This window comes from Pleurodeles waltl, chromosome 2_2 (genome assembly GCF_031143425.1).
Source record: "Pleurodeles waltl isolate 20211129_DDA chromosome 2_2, aPleWal1.hap1.20221129, whole genome shotgun sequence".
Classification (NCBI taxonomy): Eukaryota; Metazoa; Chordata; class Amphibia; order Caudata; family Salamandridae; genus Pleurodeles; species Pleurodeles waltl.
In genome coordinates, this window is record NC_090439.1 from 875,207,728 (window position 1) to 875,226,892 (window position 19,165).

Genomic DNA, 19,165 nt, shown 5'->3' on the forward strand with positions numbered 1-19,165 from the left:
GTTGAAGTGTTCTTCGACTTCTCCTCATCATGCAGCCGATGAGACGAGGGAGCTCTGGTGCTCTTAGGGCTGTGTAAGAAAGTACCCTTTTTGAAATTGTTTGCCCCCACTTTTTTTTCCTGGTTTCTGGAGTCGCTTTGACTATTGGTGTGTACTGTGTCCCTACTAACCAGGTCCCCAGTGCCAGATCTCTTTCACCAAAACTGCACAGTTGTTTTGCACAATTGGCAAACTCATTAGCTACCACTGTAAGTCCCTAGTAAATCTTACCCCTGGAACCTAGGGCCTGGGGTACTAAGGAATGTCTCTGAGGGCTGCAGCACCAATTGTGCCACCCCTAACCAAATTCACACAAGTGCTACTATTGTAGGCTGCGTGTTTTGGTGCAGTTTAACACGACCTGTCACACACCCCTGTGTGCCAGGTCTCCTTTTACTGCATGTGCCAGGTGTGAGACACCCCTAAGGCAGGGTGCATCCAGGCACTTGTAAGGGCATATGTACATAGGCAGATATGCCCCTTCTATGTCTCTGTCGATTCTGAGACATAGTAAGTGAACAGGGAAGACATTTTAAATGCATGTGCTGGACACTGGTCACTACCAGTTCCCCAGCTACATGATGGCTTCTCTGAATCCTGGGATTTTTCATATCAAACATCTCAGAATACTAAACCCTCACTGACCCCAGTGAAGGATTTTGTTTTTTTAAATGCACACAGAGGGCACCTTAGAGGTACCCCCTGAAAACCTGCCAACTACTAGTGTGTTGACTGACTGGTCCTGACCACTTCATCCACCACAGACACGTTTCTGACCCCCTAAGGTGAGAGTGAGTGCTCCCGATGGCCTGAGACAAAAGCCTGCACTAGGAAGAGGTGTGACCTCCTCTCCCAGGCAGGATGGGCATTCCAGGCCTGGGAGCTTCAAAGGCCTTGATGCCTTTGTAATGCAACCGAGGTCTCTCTAAATGGCAGCGATCACCAACCCCCCTGACCTGACCCCACTTTTGTCAGCAGCACAGGTGGGAAAATTAGTTAAATTAGGAGTGCCCATTTCACGCCAGTCCCACCCTTAAGGTGTACAAGCTGAAGTGGACACTACTTTTCAAATTCCTCCATCTTGTTTTGAAGGAATTAGACCATTAGGGCTAGGATTATGCCCACTTTCTAGCAGAAGTGGTCATAAGAAGGGTGTAGTCACCCTAAAGGTGGTCAGCCCATTGGCTACCGCCTGGCACTCCTGTAATACCCCTAAATTGAGTTTTTAGGTGGCACCACGGAACCCTAGAACTCAGATTTCGACAACCTAAGAAGACCCAGACAAAGAAGATGTGGACCTGCAGATGAGGAAAAGAAAAAGCAGCTGACCTGGAATCAGCCCCTCCGGCTTGCCTGCTTACCTCGAAGGATCCTGCACAAGAAGCCAACTTGTCCAGCCGTCAATAAAGACTCAAGTCTCTAGTGGGCAGCGGGCTTGCCCTGCAAGAAGAAAATTCAAAGAAAAGACTCTGCAGCTGATGGACCCTGGAAACCTGACACCAGAAGTGACCACTGCACCTGACATCCACGACCTGAGGTGAAGCCAACCAATGGTGTCAACATGGGTCCCCAGCTGCCCAGAGACCAAGTCTAGTGTGGTCTCGCCCATCTTGGACTCTCCGGATATGCCTGCAGCCACAGGCTTGTGGAGAGAGAAAATCCGATATCTCCAGTAAGCTCTCCGTGACCCCTGACCCCAGCTGAGGTGGGTCACTGGTGTCCATGATGTCCCCTGACTCCTTGGAGCTTGAGTCCACACTGGGTCCATCCCTGCCAGACTTCCCACGATGCCTGCAGCCTCAACACACAGGACCCCCTTGACCGCAAGTGCTCCCGGATGTGAAAACCCAGTGCCTAAAGATACCCCTGCATCTATCGCCCCTGGCACAGGGAAAGGAGACCAAAGTTGTTCCTACGTCCCCAAACACCCCAGGTCTACTATCTACCTGCTTGTTGTCTTTGACTGGCTTCCTAGCCAGTCTGCAGCCTGTCTTCACGAGGATCAGACTACATACGAAACCATTGGGCACCTGACACTTTACTTCACCTCTGCATCTGGCCACCACAGTGCCACTCGGTGTGACCAGTTGGTGTGATTCTGATCAGTGAGATTGGCTTCATAAGTCATTATTAACCCTACATTTGCTGAACATTCTTTTCCTCCATAGGATAACATTGAGCGAACTCTGAAAATTGCACTAAGTGTCTATTTCTGAAACTGCAAAGCATGTATGCTTAAAAGTCTACCTACCTGATTCTTGGGTTTAAAGCATTTATAAAAACAAATTGCCATTTTTCTAAATTGGTCTTGGATTTATTCTTTGAGTATGTGTCTTATTTATTGTCTCTGCTTAGCCTAACTGCTCACCAACTCTACCATAAATAGAGCATTAGTCCTATCTACTTTTGCAGTACCAGTTGGGGATTACCAAAGAATTATAGTTGGCCTAAAAAATTAGATACACCAAGAGGTTCAGTACATAGATTAACGTTAGAAATCATCAAATAAAAAATAGAGCTACATTTTCTCTGTGATTTTTTTTTTTCCTGCTCATGATATTGCCCCCTTTCGAGGGGGCAACTTGCGGGCTAATCAGATCCATAGAAACAGATCACTAGAGAATAAGTGTTGCTGGATGAAAGATTTACAGCCAAGACCAAAACTTCTGAAGAACAGGAGAAACTGAACCTCATTACGAGGTCCCAACGGGAGCTAGCTGTCCTTGGGGATAAGCTAAAGGCACATCCAATGAACTATGACCAGGACGCTTTGATGATAGTTGGTCTATGGTAGGTGGGAGGGGCAACGTAGGAACCCTTTGGGTGAGGAAAATATGCCTCAAAGGGCCAAGTCACGCATTGTATGTATGTATATTGTATTTCTGTAGCACAAATGTAGGAAGCTGGCTCTTGATATTTTGCACTAAAAAGAAGTACACCGGGCAGAGAATCCAGTGGATCCCCAATTGGTTTACAGAGGCAAAAGTAGATAATACTAACGCTTTCTTTTGTGTAGTGTAGGTGAGCAGTTAGGCTTATCACAGGGCAGTGTTAAGCATTTGTTGTATTCACAGAGGCAGTAAAGGAGACACACACTCAGAGAATACATCCAATACCAAACTAGAAAAATTCTTATTTTTATATATGTTTTGAAAGCAAGAACTTTGTCCAAAAGTAGGTACTGTTTTTGTTACGAACATTCACAGGTAAGTTAATCGTTCAAACCTGTGCGCCTTTACGTATACTGCAATCCTATGGAAGGAAAACTCGGAGATGCATAAAGATAGATACATTTGGCTTCAGGGGGTTCACCTTCAGGGTTTGGAGTTGAAGTGGGGCAAGGTCCAAAGTACTACCAGCAGTTCTTCAGAGGTGCCAGGGTTTCACTGGGAGCAGGGTGCTGGTGAGGTTGTAGCTAGATGCGCTACAGTGAAGGGGGGGCCACCTGGTAACAGGCTTCACAGTAGGACTTGGGGACAAGTCCAGCAGTTCCCATACGGGGGCTTTGGTCGCAAGGGGTCTTGGAGCAAGGGGGCACAGCTGGTTCTTTGGAACCTGGGCCACTCAGGTGCAGAGGGGTTAGGACAGCTGTGTTGGTGCGCAAATATGCTTTTCATGATTAGGGGCCAACAGCTGGCAGGGGCAAAATCAGGACTGCTGTGCTACTCACAAAGTGGGTTTCAGTGATACTGGTCTGTTGTGGTGCTATGAGAATCCAGACTGGACAGTTACTGCTTGGTGCAGGGCGTCCGGTACCCCAGGAGTTGGTGCTGCACAGCTCCAGTTGGCCCTGGTGTCTTTACACTTGGTAGGGAAACAGATCTGGTCCTCCAGAGCACCAGCACCTTCTGGTCGTCTGAGGCGGCAGTTGGGCCAGTGAACTGCAAAGCAGTGGAACAGACTCTAATTGTTTGTGCCTGCGGTCTGCAAGGAAGTATCTCCTCTACTCCAAGGGAGACTGGCGGTAATTTTTGAGGTGCTTGCAGGCTCCCAGAGTCTTTGGTAGTTCTCCTGCTTGCAGGACAAATTACTCTCTCTCGATTGTCGAGAGACTTGCGAGCAGGCAGGGTTTTGCGCCAAAAGTTCTCAGCTCTTCTGCTGTTTTTGCCAGGCAGTGACTCTTCTTCATTCTTCTTCTCTTGATCCGTTGAATCTGAGTTCGTGTGTTCAGGGGTGCCACCTAAATACTTAATTTAGGGGCGTTAAGGGGGAGTGACAGGTAGCAGTCAGTGGGTTACATAACTTTAGGGTGTCTACACTCTCTATATGACCACTTCCCCTGGGAAGTGGTCATAACCCTTACTCTAGAATGCTAATTGCGTCCAAAACAAGATGGAGGAACTTGAAAAGTGGTGTCCACATCAGATAGTCCACCTTAGGGGTGGTTCTGGCATGATGTGGGCACACGTCTTGATCTTACTAATTTTCCTGCCGGTCTTGCCGCCAAGAAGTGGGGTCAGGACAGGGGTGGTCATCTCTGCCATCTCGAGAGACGGGGTCACATAACAAAGGCGACTGGGCCTTTGAAGCTCCACGCCCTGGAATGTACATCCTGCAGGGAGGGGGTGTCAACACAGAGCAGGCTTTGTTCCTGGCCTCCAAGAGTGTAGGCTCTTACCTCTGCATGCCTGATACGTGTCATGGTGGCTGGACTGGTTGAGACTAGTCAGTCAACACAATAGCAGTCGGTAGATTTTGCAGGGGGCATCTCTAAGGTGCCCTCTGGGTCTATGTATTAATAAAGTATTAATAAATCTATCCCTGGAATCAGTGAGGGATTATTGGTGCGCATTATTTGATACTAAACATCCCTATGGTCAGAGAAGCCCTCATGTAGCTGTGGGGGGGACTCGTGTTGACCAGTGTCCAGCACAGGTATTTACAATGGCCTCCCTGCACACTTACTATATCTAAGAATCAACAAAAACATGGTAGGAGCATACTTGCTCATGCATATATGCCTTCACTTGTAATATAATTCACGCTGCCTTAGGGCTGGAAGGCCTGCTGTAGGGGTGACTTACAGATATTGCAAACTGTTTTAGGGGACATGGCACACAAGTGTGTGCCATGTCATGTTTTTAATTTTGGGAGCACCTTATCATGCAGTCTGCATTGGCAGTCTGCATTAATTTGGTGCTGGGTCCCTCAGAGTGGCACAAGTTATGCTGTAGCTCTGAGGGGCCCTCTTCAATACCCATGCCCTAGGTACCAGTGGTACCATTTACTAGGGACCCACAGAGGTGCTAAAGGGTCTGGTCACTTGGGGATCAAGTGACCAATTGTCTTGTTTTGGGGAAAGAACACTGGCGCTGCGGTCCTGGTTAGCAGGAACACAGTGCACTTCATTCAAAGTTGTATCTAAAAACCAGGAAAAACATGTTGGGATGTGGGGGATGCTGCAACCAGATCCCAGCTCCCTCCACAAAGCTAGCTAAAAGGCAGCAGAAGTCCGTACATGGGCGAAGACCAACATAATGTCAACGAGTAATAGGAAAGGAAGCTTGGTTGTGGATGGTTACTGCACTGTGATGAGGTGTTCTTAAGAGGCGAGTATTCAACAATTTCCTAAATTGGAGATGTGTTGGGGAATTGGGGCAGTCCTGATGGATACAGCGATGTTGTTCTAGGTCCTGGGTGCATAGATGGAAAATGCCTCTTATATTGTTTATCATTTTTACATTTCTTAGTCTGCAGTCTGTTGATGTCCTGGCTGTGGTTGTGTTGTGAACCACTAGAGATGGTGAGCTTGATAATTGGGGGATGCTGGTCATGATGGCTTTGTAAATGACGCATCTGTTTTTGGAGATGGTGTGGGCCAGCAAAAAGAGCCAATATAGTTCCATCAAGATGGAGGTAATGTGATCATATTTATTCAGTCCCTGGATGAGATGTAATGGTTTGTGGTGGATGCCCCTAAGGGGTGCAAGAATGGAGTCTGGGAGTCCGTGCAGAAGGGCATTAACACCACCCATATGTTCAGTTTGTTTGGTGGATTTATAGAGCACATGGCTACCCGAAGGCATCCCAGCGCTAAAACGGAAACGGGAGGAACCAAAAACTGGACTATGCTGAAAAGAATAAAGTCTTCAGTTTTCCACAAAAAGAACGTTCAGAGTTGTCCAGTCAGAGTTCCACAGGAAGGGATTTCCATATATTAGCTTCTCTAAACACAAGTGATCTGCCTCCCCATCTTCCTTTCTTGACACAAGTGTTAATTAGAGCATTAGATGAGGATGTAAGAGGTATGTAGGGTGTGATGATTCGTCTGAGAAAAGGCGGACCCTTAGCATGAAGAGCTCGGTGCACGATACACATAGCTTTAAAATTAATCCTTTGATGGATGGGAAGCCAGTGGAGGAAAGCTGAGAAGTGAGAGTACAAGAGCGTGAAAAGCAGTTCTGAAGTCTGTTTCTGGAAGAAACTGTTTGACTTTCTTTAGAAAAGAAAGCTTGTACCACACTTTCCTTGTTTTGTTGGCAATTTCGGCTTTTTTGCTGAAGCTTAGCACATAGGCAACGAAAGAAAAGAACATACAAACAAGAAGCCTTTTACGGTAATGGGGGGGGGAGGAAAGTCCCATTGACATAGTGAGCTGTCTTGAAAACTGTGACTAGACGCAGTCCCTTAAGGCCCCCATTAACTTATCAGAGTCAAGACGGGCACTAAAATCCATGCCTTCAGGAATGCTCTTGACGGTTTCCCAGTTGAGTTTTACAAAACATTCCTGTCTCTTGTGGCTAAAGTAGGCTTCAATACCTTAAACTGAGACACTGGGCACTATATCCCTCACCACCAATGCAACAGCAGTTCACACCCCAAACACTCTTTGAAATGATTATTCATAGGTTTTCAGGCTCCAATGGTCTTGTATCTACAACATACCGAAACAGCAAAGTAGCTGTGAAATTTGCTTTTCAACACAGATGGGATTCGGACATCGGGACAGTCTTGCGGGAGATACAAAAGAAACGCATCACAGCATCCCACAAACAGAATCAGCTTACAAACAAGTGTACCAGTGGTACTTAACCCTTACATGCCTTTAATGCTGGTGCTGTGACGAGGAACCTGCACGCATATACACATATTGTGATCCCGTGTAGCAATCCAAACCTTGTGCGAAGGCATATAATGGCACATAAAGGGAACGCTAGGTACTCGAAGACGTAATTGAAACACAATCATGATTAGAATGGATAGGAAAATAACATTGGCTAAGTAAGTGTTTACCCACACCAGCCATGACTTCAACACGCGCTGTTTTAGAGAGCCTCGCACATAGAGGCAGGCAACATAATGATACTCGTGGTAGGAGAGAGCCAGAGACGCAAGTGGGCCGACCCCCCGCCCTGGGTTGTGTGATGTTTTCGGCTAGAGCAGAATGTGAATAATATTTTAACAGGCCAGTGGAGGAGGAGGGCGGAGACAAAATGCCTCTATGTATTAGGTTTCAGTTTCTACATATTTGGATGGCACGCGGAAAGAGAATTAAAGCTGTGTTTGGGTCAGACCAGGCCTAAAAAACCCAAGAGAGTTATGGAACAGATTGCGGCTCCGCGATGCGAGTCCTAGGAAGCCAGTGAGCTTTGTGTGCCGACTCCATCTCTATATAAATAGCGTCACAAGAGCTAGGAAGAGCAGGCAGAGAATTTAAGATAAATCGCGTTCACTCTTGTAATTCTTCATTCTGTAATGTGACCTGGTAGGAGAAGCATATCGACAAGATGTTTTGCATCTTTAATGCCTTAATGCAGGATGAAGTTACCGTTGACTCTTCAGATGCGTCCCATGACTTACAAGGCAAATGTGTTATTGAAGCTTGTGGTCTTGAGAGACCGTGCAGAGCACCGAATCAGCACTGGCTTCACCCTCTGTAATAAAAAAAATCACCATGGCATCGCTTATGTAGCAGTGCCTCTCAGCCTCCCGGGCAATACGAATTTCTGAGCTCCTCTGCGTGGTAGCTTAAATGTGTAATGTGTGCTTACCTCTCAACAGTGAAGTCGATACAATAAGAAGCGGATTATTTTTCTCCTGAGCTAAATACTTGCATGTATGAGAAAGGAAGCAGTATTACACGAATACTTTTGTGTACTTTTACAAGCCACTTTGAATTGGCCCCAAAACATCCAGCTCCTTTTTAGTAAAATGCAAAGATGGCGCACTCCTTTCTCTTAGTACCAACTGTATATTAATATTCCTATTTGTTTCCCATTTTGTGTGTTTTGGGTCCAATTCACAAGGACGTGTACGAGTAGGTAAAAGAGTTGTACTGCAGTATTACTTCACACACTTCCAAATGCCTTGATGTATTAATCCCTTTGTCTATTAAAAATATTCTACATGTAAATCCATAAATTCACGATTATGGCACTTCTAGGAACATAGGTTTACAAGCACTTCGCATGCTAAGAGCAGACCCACATCTACTGACAGCAGTGGTGCGGCTGCTACATTGGGGCCAACCATATCTCCTGTCCATATGGAGACCCTGAGTGTACAGAAGCCTGACAGAACACAGCCCATGCTATACATCAAAACCAAAGACATAAACCAGAGATCCTGCAGATCAACCAGCCTTCTATACAAGCATGTTCTGAGTGAAGCCTTGAAGAATGCCAGATCCTGGGGTGATGCCTTTCCCCAGAATCAAGAGTAAGCACCATTACATTCAGACACCTGACCAGTTGTAATACCAATCCACTACTGTTGACGTGTCGGTTAGTAGTATTTACGCCTGTTTCAATGGTCTGCTGACTTTATTCTGAAAACCGCTGCATTCTTTGAGAGTTTAGATTTCAAATGTTTCCCATTCTTTCCAATATATACATTTTTCAGGAAACTGTTACTGTAATGAAAATGTTAATGGAGAATACACAGAGCCATAGGTTATATACATTACTTGTCTGCTTCTTATTGAAATTGGCATTACCTGGTTTGGGCTTCCAATATGTTACAGTCAGGACAGATAATTTCTTTAAGACAAGCAGGTGATTCGATTGTTGATTTTTTTTTTTTATGCTTTCAAAAATGTTACTTGCATAGGAGCTCTGTCCATATGAAGTGCCAGAAGAAATGGCAGTTGGACGTTCCAATGCCAAATCAAAATAACAAATGTTTGGGAAGAATTCTCAAGTCAAACTGTAATTGCATGCCACTAAGAAATTTGCTGTGCTTGCGTAATGCCATTTGTTGGTGGCACACGCTCTGGATGAGCCCTGGCTTCAGGCCATATCCCACTTTGTTAGATAGTTATTGCCTACTTTAAGCTATGCAAGCACAAGATGAGAGGATGCTGAATACCAGGATCATGTCTTTGCCTTTCTTCTCCCCCTTGAGGTGGAACTGACACCTGAACCAGAGAAGAAAGACGTCCTGCTGTGCATTGCTTGCGGACAGACAGTTACGCTGCGAGGAAGGGAGGGGAGCTGTCCTGACTTGCCACGCACAGCTGGCTAATGGCTACATGGCTAGTTCAAAGAAAAGGCATACCAAGGAATCACAGAGACCTGCAGTCCTGCTTATATGGACCAAACCTGATAAGCAAGAACCAACACCTGCATCGCAAATGATTGCTAATGTACTGGAGGCAAGGGAATGCAGTGCCTGCTGTTGTTTCTTCATTACCCACACTATACAACTGTGTAATGAACACCTGATCTGGACTTTTGATCCAGTGGCTTGATGCAAGTGATAGAACCCCCCCACCCTGTAATCCTTTTGCCCATTTCAGCATCCTTAGAGGAAGTTATGGTTCCTTCTTTTTTATCCTAGACTCCTGATGTTATTGACTAGGGCTGATCCCACATAGACCATTGGAACCATCTTCCTACGATTTATAGGTTTTGATTTATGGAAGTAGGAAAGTTTGGTGACTGCCGAACCCTAAACTAGCCTACCCCCTTGTTTACAGTGACTACCTTCGGAGCAGTCACTGTTAAATCGCCACCAGAAAATCATGGCCAGCTGTTACTGAAGTACAGGCACCTGAATGTGTTGGCACACCTGGATGCCAACAACTGATTCCCATTTCATTTCCTAGTACTCAACCAGTTTTAAGTCTTTGTTGGTTTCCTGAACTGTGTCCAGTAATCCCCAACTATCAGTACAGACACCTGAAAGGTTCCACTGTAGCTGACACACTATTGATTAAATATTTTATCTGATAGAGACAACTAGCCACAGATTCCTTACATTAGAATTCTCCCCAGGCACCAGACTGGATCTGGAATTTTTTTCAGCAGTACCTCTGCGTTGCAGTAGAGGGCGTCGGCCGGCTCCATTTTGATGTCATCGAGGGAGTCTATATAGTCCCTTCCCTAATGCGCTGACGTCAGTTTCTTTTTTCCGCACAGCAATGCAGATCCAGAGAAGCAGTTACCGCTAACCATTTTTTGGCCTTCCCTCAGCAGTTTTCGTCGTTCAAACTGTTTATGCCTTCTGGCTTTAAGCCTTGTGGGTCCTGTGGTCAACAAATGTTGGTCATGAACCCCCACTCTGTTTGTATGTGGTGCTTAGTCACCCACCGCGATACTGATGAGTGTGATGCCTATCAACAGTTGAGGCCTAAGACATTGCAGGAAGGGCAGATAAAGCTCCTGGCAGCACGGGTGTCGCAGTCTTCATAGGAATCTCATAGGCATCGTAGTCCTTCTTCTACAACTCATCCTAGCAACCTTTCCAGGAGTCGCTCGCTTATGGCCCCTTCAGAGTCTCCAGGTCCTGCGATGTCTGACAGTAAGCGTCACTCGAAGTCGTGTCCTCTTCCGGCTTCACCTCTCCTGCGTAGCTCCTCCCATTCTTCTGAGGGCAAGCTGGCCCTAAGGAGGTGGCGGGAGCCCTGACAGGGTCCTCACCGGCGGTTTCATCCTCGTTGCCTGTTCGGCCCCTCGATTCTGGAGTCGGATCAGAGCCGATGCACAGCCTCCCACAGATTCCATCTTCTGTGCCTGTCTTATCCCTTATGACTTTTTGGCATCCATTTCTACCTTACGGTCTTCGGCGATGGTGGCGCCTGTGGCTTTACTCAACACCACGATTATTTTATCCCCAGAGTCGGACGACGCCTCTTTCGATGTCAAGGTGCCGTTGGAGTCGGCTATTCTCCTGAGGCTCCCCCTCCAGTTCTTCCATCAGAAGGGCCCAGTTTCCATTCTCGGCCTCCCAATTCCAACATTCCGCTTCCTCAATCTGATCGATTAGTTGACTTAGCCAGTTCTAGTGGTCTAGACTCCTTGCCGGCTTTCAGCCTCCTATCATCCCCTGGGTTGGCTTCAGAGGCTGGTTCTGCTTGTGCAGACGTGAAAATGTGTGTTGTAAGTGTTACATTTACAACTTCCTACTGTGCAATTGTCCAAGGACCCTTTGCTTGATGTCTTACATCCTGACCAGTCTTCTGTGGAGCCAGTCCTTCCTTATTGTGAGGCTCTTTATGATATGCTTTTTGGAGTTTGGACCAAGCCAATATCTGCCCCCCCTGTGGAGCGCTGTATCTCACATAGACACAGGCCAGCCCCTGAGGATCTGTGAAGCCTCCAGTGGCATCCAATTACTTAAAGTTTTGTGGTGCAAACTGCTTTGGCTGCACACAGTTTTGCGCAGGTTCTCCTGCTCCGCCAGACTAACACTGGTACCTTTTGTACAGGATTGTCAGCATGCTGCCATGTTTAGTGTTAGATGTGGTATGGATACCACAGATTCTGTTGGAAGGATTATGGCTTCTTTGGTAGCGCTGCGACGAAGGGCATGGTTGCGTTCTTCAAATTTCTCAGAAGCAGTGCAAGTATCTTTACTTGATATGCCTTTTGATGGCACCTCCCTTTTTGGCCCGCTTACCGAATCGGCCTTACGCCACTTTAGAGATGCTTATGGTGGGACTCAGTTTTTAGTCCTCTTCATTTTCCAGAGTCGTCTTCTAGTTTGGTCCCTTGTTCAAGAGCAATTTCATTTATTCCCCTGTTGCATTTATTTTCCTACCGCCTTTGCAGTGAAGTGCATCTTGATTATCATGTGACACCCATTGTGGTGTTCCTGCTCTTCCCAGGTGCTTTTCTTCTTATCATGTTCTAGCACTCAGGGTGGTGCTCCTGCATTGCATGAGTTCTGTTTCTTAACCCCACTATGGTGGACAGGTTATTATTTTCCGACCCGGTCTGGGTCTTTTACCTCTTACAGGGGTTTTTCTTTTGTACTCTGCTGATAGACGGTTCACCTAAGAGATTGTGCTCTCTACAAGGTTCTGCCTCATGTCGAAGTCGTTTCCCGTCCCTGCTCTTTGGAGCAATCGGGGTAGGCTTTTGGCCGTTCTTTTATAATTATGTATTCCCTACTGGGAACTTGCTCAGTGCTCCTTCTGGAAGTAGTATAATGATCCTTTTATCACTCAGGGTTCTACTGCTGTTTTTTTACCAGTGTATTTTTCCACTGTTCTAGTGGGAGTTGGTTTTCTACCTCTTTTCCATGGTCTGCTCCCTTTGAGGATGTTGGTACCTATTTGTTTCCACCGAGTCCTCTTCTGACTATTATGTGCTACAAGTGGGGATCATAATCTATCGCCTTTATGGGTCACTACTTTTTCACCTTTGAATTGTTTTTTTTTATTATTCTCTTGTCTGGCCTTCTACCACATTCATCTTCTAAATCTTCTTCCTGGACATTTTTGTCCTCCTTCTCTATTCCAGGTGTGTCTGGAAAAATGTCCTTCCTTTGATTTCTTTTATATTTACCGGGTACGGAGCTGTTCCTCATTGGAAATACCTAGTGCCCCATAGTGCCCCATGACTACACAATGGCCAGGAGAAAGGTTGTCTCCTGCCAATAGAACGTCACTTGGCTATTCTTTCCACACTGTTAATATACTTATTTCTTGTTTCCCTTGCCCTGCTCTAGCTGGTCTGGGGCATCATCCAATTTTGTATGGGTTCCTATTTTTACGTTTCTGTCCCACTAGGGGGTTTCTTTCATTTCCTGGGATTCTTCCCCCTTCTGTGTGCCTTGGTCATCTTTTGACCACTATATTCAGGTGTTTTTCATGTAGATATCAATCCTAGCAGTTGCTTTATCCTTTCTGTCAGTTGCAAGACGGTAATCATATTTCTTCCTTCTGTTGGATATTTCTTCCTTCCTTCCTCATATTGTTTTTATGTTTAGGACTGTTGTCCACGGATATGGCCGTTCCCATTTGACCTTGCACACTTCTGTGGGCCGGTATTCCGACCCTGTTGTGAGGGTCAAGGTCTGATATACCTGGCATTTCAGAATATTTCATTATTGGATCCACATCTGGATCGCTTTCTTAGGTGCTGGCTGTCCCTCTGGGATTCTGCCACTTTCATTCAATCCTTTCTTCAGCAATTGTTTTTCTATCTGCTGGATTGTCATTGCTATTGTATTACCCTCCTGTGATTGGCTTCTACTTACGCAGCATTTGTATGCCTTGTGTTGGTCTTTTTCATGTACCGCAAGGTTTCTGTTGCTTTCTACCAGCGATGGTTTTACCGACCTCTTTTTACTTTTAGCCCGCTAACTGTGATTTTCCTGTTTGGCTGGCTTTTCTTTCTTGAGAGGTGTACTTTCTTCATCCCTGTCTTTTCTATTACTGCTATGCTGTTGCACAACTCTTTTCTTTCTATGTTCTCTATTATATGTATATACAGGCATGTATACCTCTGTCTTATTTCTGTTTCATACGTCTATGTCTCTATTTTTATACATGTGCATCTGTGTTCCCAGGACCCTCTGCATGTCTGTAAATATCATATGTATGACCACATCCGTGTCTTTACATCTATCTCTCTGCGTATTGGTGTCTCTGCATGTATCTTCCAGACCTCACCTTTTAACCATTGTATGTCAGGCATATGGCACACTTTTTGTGACTTCTGTTGACTGCCTCTAGGTGTCTCCCAGTTCTAGTTCACCTCTCTTCAGGTTTTCCCCTTGGGTGTTCCTGGGAGTGTGTGTTCTGTATTTTGGGTTACTCTCCCTTTCTGCGATAGATTCCTGCTTCTTGCAGGTTTTGCCTCTGCTTCCTGGTAGGAGCAGCATAATCGCATTGCTTCCCTTTTTTCATATCCTCTCGGGTTACTCCTTGAAAGGTATACCATTCCTGTTGTCTCTGTGACTTTTAGGGGTGCTTTTGCACCTTATTCTTTCAGCTTCTATTTTGGAGTGCTTCATGTTATTTCGCTGTTGTTGTCTATCAACAGTTTTATTTTCATTGACATACACTCCCCCAGCCTCCCACCACCTCACAGCATTTCATAAGTTATTACACCATTCTGTGAGTCGTCCACTCTCATTGGGTGAGATGAATTCTTCTTCTTCTCACCTTGTCTCACCCTTGTCTGGTCTATTACTCCTTTAGTGTGACTGGTTGTTTATTGCAAGACTTGGTAGGATGTGTTCACAGACCCTTCTCCTAGCTTGATACTGCTTTGGTATCTTATTTTAAGGTAAAGAATCTGTGGCTAGATGTCTCTATCAGATGAACAAGTTACTTAGCTTCGGTAACGCCTTATCTGGTAGAGACATAGACTAGCCGCAGATTCCTTACCAACCCATCCGTCCTCCCTGTGCTGAGAACTGTTTTATCTTACTTCATCCTCACTTTCTTGGCATTCTTTTGCCATGCTTTTCAATTTGGTAGTTGTACATTAAAATGTATTCCTACCTCTCTTGTCAAACACTGTTCAATTGCCAGTTTCCAAAGTGGATATGCATTGTTGTGTGGATTCTAGTCACAGAAGAAACTGACGTCAGAGTGTCGGGGAGGATATATGGACTCCGTCAACGTCATATCTGGAGGATGACGTCGATATGGAGTCGCAGTATGCCCTCTACCATTGTGCAGAGATACTGCTGAAAGAAAAAAAATACAGATCCAGTCTGGCACCTGGGGAGAATTCTAAGGTGAGGAATCTGCAGCTAGTCTATTTCTCTACCAGATACGGCGTTACCGAAGGTAAGTAATTTGTTCTTCAGTCTCTTATTGCCAGCCAGTAGAATGCCTTTCTCTAGGTGGGGTTGCCTTTTCACTTTAAGGTGATGAGGTATTGGGATTTTTGCAGGCTTTGCAGAATCAGCTCAGCCTTCATGAGCTACATACCTTCAGCCCCACCCCTCCACCAGAGTACAACTTGAGTGTAAACGACCCCACTTGTATGCACTTACTGACTGGAGTGTAACTGATAGTATAGTAGTCTTGACAGGCTTTGAGACTGGCAAAGACAGGCAACTAAGTTTAGACATTGTTCATGCCCAGCCTACAGGTCATATCCATTCCTGTTACAGAAATTATGGGTGCTTGCATTAACGCTAGAATATATTTCTTTATGTATATGAGACCCAGAACGTACTATGACCTGAAAAGGCCTTGTGGTAATGTAGATGACATCTTAGCCACACCCAATTTAACACTTTTCTTGCTCATCCTTCTCGACCACTGCAATTTTCATCACCATTTCATACCACACCTCAATTGAAAGACTGTGATGGGTACCAGTGTTTCTATGTTTAACCTGTTCTGCACATTCTTAAGTATCCAAGAATAGTGAAAATTGAAATTCTCAAACTCATGATCCATCAGTATCACATTCAGTGTCCCAAAGGCTCCACTCTCACTTTATCAAGGTTACCAAAATATCACAAACACACAGGACCAGCTATCCAAAATTGTACAAGCATGGAAGTTACTGAAAAATGGATGATAAAAATATGGGCTGAAATGTATTGGTGGTTAGACGTGAGCCTCTGAGGTACTACCTGCCACACCCAACATCAATCTTCCAGTTTTCCATAGTTGCTGATGAATGCTGTAATATTAAGCATCCCAGTTTTAGAGCTGACTTTTCAGATGCCCAGTAGGCCATCCTACTGATTCTATAGGCTACAAGACATGGCTGTTTGTGTCATTGCTGGTCTAGGAAAAGATCTAGCCTGGCTTCTCCAACCAGTAGCTCGTGTGCTACTGGTAGTTCTCCGGCTAATATGTGTAGCTCTCCTTTATGCAACCCAACCTATTAAATTAGAAGCTTTTGTTTGTTGAATTGATATATATGTATTTAAAATAGAAAAGTGTGTTTTCAAGATGAAAGTGTATGTATTTTAGGAACTCGTAATTTCCAAAATATATTTAAATCTAATATTTAACTGAATATCCAACATTGGAGACTAATTTTTAATAATATTACCTGGGTGTCACTGGCATTGCAGCTATCACTGTTATGTATTACCTATGTAGAGGCATGTCAAATTTACAAATCCTTTCGTCCATCACTGCTGCTAATCTTGCATATGTTAACTACTAATTTATTTTTGTCTGGCGTAGTCAACACGAATAATATTAGTAGCTTGGGTTGATTTCCATTCAACAGAAGTAGTTCCTATTATTGAAAAGGTTGGAAATCCCTTATTTAGTGAATCTGTCCTGCTAAAACTACACCGACTCCCATCAAACAACCTCAGATAAACAATCACCTGTCTGACCTGCTCGTCTTCCCAAGATTTGCCGAATATATTCCACCATATTTGACTCTCTTGTCGACCAATCACCTTCTCTTTTAGAAAGGGAGTCAGATTCTTCTCTCCACTCCTTAAACAGCCGACTCCTCCATGTCAGAAGGCTTCCGTTCCTCGACTGCTTCTAAAAAGCCATAAAAATGCACTCTTTCCCTGATTAGTTGAGCAAAAAACCCTATGCTGTGCCTTATCCACCCCAGGCAGTTTGATCTGTCTTTGACGCCTTCTGCTGCATAACTTCAACACTCACTGCTAACCTAACAAAGGATAACTGGACAGAACCACCTCAGGATCCTATTAACTCACTGTGGGACCCAGGAGCTGCTACGTACTGATCTCAGTACAAATCAGAACCACTGAGGATATCTGACAGTAGGCATTTCAAATTGTATTTCTGTAAAGCTGTAACTTTTGTTGGTATCTACAAACATTTACATTGTCTGTCCCAGACTTTTTCACATTTACACACTAACATCTAATTCAAAGGCTAAAATAGGTACAGTTCATGTAAAAGCCCTGTTTTAGGTCTGACCTCTGTCTGTTGTCAAAAGATGTATTGTGAACAATACCAATTGTTACTTACAGTTGGCTTTATGTCAGCCCACTACTTATCATTGGTTTACTTGTCAATCTCATTTGCTTGCCTCTTATTCAGCGACTTCCTTCCTCTTCTTGTGTCTGTCTCTTTCCTGGAGCACAGTATCTTTTCCACATTTATGACTGGACCACCGAGCTCATTTGTTGCTTCCACCGCCCTACCCATTCAGCTTCCGTCCCCCATGTCCTCATTACTCTCCCTTTTCCCCACCCCCTCCACGCCTCCTTTTGAACCCTCACCCCCTCCCACCCCAGATGCTCCACAGTGGCGAAGCGAAACTTGTATGGGCCCCCCTGCAAAGTACATGGAGGTGCCCCTCCCGCACCCAGTCAGGAGTTCTCAGGCCAGGACCCGTTGTGGATGCAGAGTATACTGTGTTTGGGGTGGGGGTCCCTGGAACTCGGGGCCCCCACGCACTGCGCAGGCTATTGTTACGCAGTGAGTTGCTCTGGCTTTTACTTACACCCCTAGTCAAACTACAGATGCTTTTCTATGTACCCCCATTGCATCCTGTTTTTTCACTTCTGTTTTTGGAGGCTCTGTCAACAGGAATTTGCTGCCAGGCTGCTCTTTTCCTAAACCGTATTAATACCGATTTAAAATGGCCATTGCCATCTTGTAACTGTAAAATGACTGCAATTGCATACTGTGTGTGCGTGGAACATAATCAGGAAAAAGCACTGGCAGAGCCAATAAGTCTGCATTAACAAAGGCAAAAACAAGACCTGTTAAGTTTGCCAATGCTTGTTGGCTGCAGAGGAAGGAATTTCTTCAAAGGAAAAAGTATACCTTTTGGGAATAAATCAGATACTGGGAAATATCACAATAATCCTAATGCATCTTCTTTAGAGTTTGGGTCTAACAAGCATAGACCAAGGAAACTGTAACATTCTACACGCTGTTGCCGCTAATTAGTTCATTGTTTTCAAGGAGCTTCACAACCCTGACATTCCTTGTCAGATGTTCAAAAAGCATTGCGGTTAATAAGAAATTCGTACGGATCTTGCTTAACAATTAACATGGTTGCATGTAGCTGAGAAGAGGTTTAATCCTGAAAGTCTAACGCTAATGAGTAAGTACTTTCATGAAATTGATGAATTTATGCTTGTCACTCTCATGAAATGTTTGGAAAATGTAACATTGTGCCTATCGAACAATCTGGCTAAAAAGCCATTGCAATACATGATTTTGTTGAAATGCTAAGCTAAATAAATAGTTGTGCCATTCCCATTCCTTATCCAGGTACTCATTTTGTTTCTTTTCTTCAAGTACCACCCCGATGTCTTCAACCATTTACCTCAGACAAAACATTACCACCGGAGCTGGAATACATGATTGTTTCATTTAAAGATCCTTGCTTGTATCTTCGACAATGGAGTGATGGCTACATCTGTCGTGAGATCCAGTGCTCTACATCTGCCGACTGCAAGCTCTTAGAGTGCCGTAACCTGACATGGCAGCGCGTGGTGAGACCATTCGCCATCCACGGACAAGTGGCTATGTCCAGTGGTGCGCTGGAGAAGCTCCTGGACTGCACCATCTTGCTGGAGCCCATCTTTGTAGACGTAGGGCAGCATGCAGTTCATTCCCTCAACACGGCTGTCCAGGCTTGGCAGCAGGTAGGTATAACATGACTGCTTAGCACTGTATGTATTTGAAGAAAAACGCTTACCTTTTGGTTAGATAATAGATCATGAGATGTGGCATTATCTGTCTATTTCGAAATTCTTGCACACCTCTCTCACTATCTGAACTTAATGTTCATCCCTCTTTCTTTGTGTGGTGGCTTGCCTCTTTGTAGTGGGATATATGGTACTGCTGGGAAGCAGAGAATAGGTTCATTTTTTCTCGTGGTAGTTGATTCATTTAACATGAAATATGATCTTCAATACAAGAGGTTACTATCACACCAAACAACGTTATAGTTATGGACGATATAACAAACATGTCTGAACTTTTCAGTATGTAATGGCCTGAATTTCATTTATTTATTTGGTATTTTGTAAA

At 44.8% G+C, this 19,165-nt stretch overlaps 1 protein-coding gene across 3 annotated transcripts in view; it reads left to right on the plus strand.

The window, feature by feature from the left end:
- VPS13B (vacuolar protein sorting 13 homolog B) overlaps window positions 1-19,165 on the plus strand; it is a 2,423,697-nt gene that overhangs the window by 2,072,740 nt on the left and 331,792 nt on the right. For all 3 annotated transcript variants that reach the window (XM_069220546.1, XM_069220545.1, XM_069220547.1), the window contains exon 42: window positions 18,428-18,777. In XM_069220546.1, coding sequence (XP_069076647.1) covers window positions 18,428-18,777 — 350 coding nt within the window. The remainder of the gene's footprint in view (window positions 1-18,427; window positions 18,778-19,165) is intronic.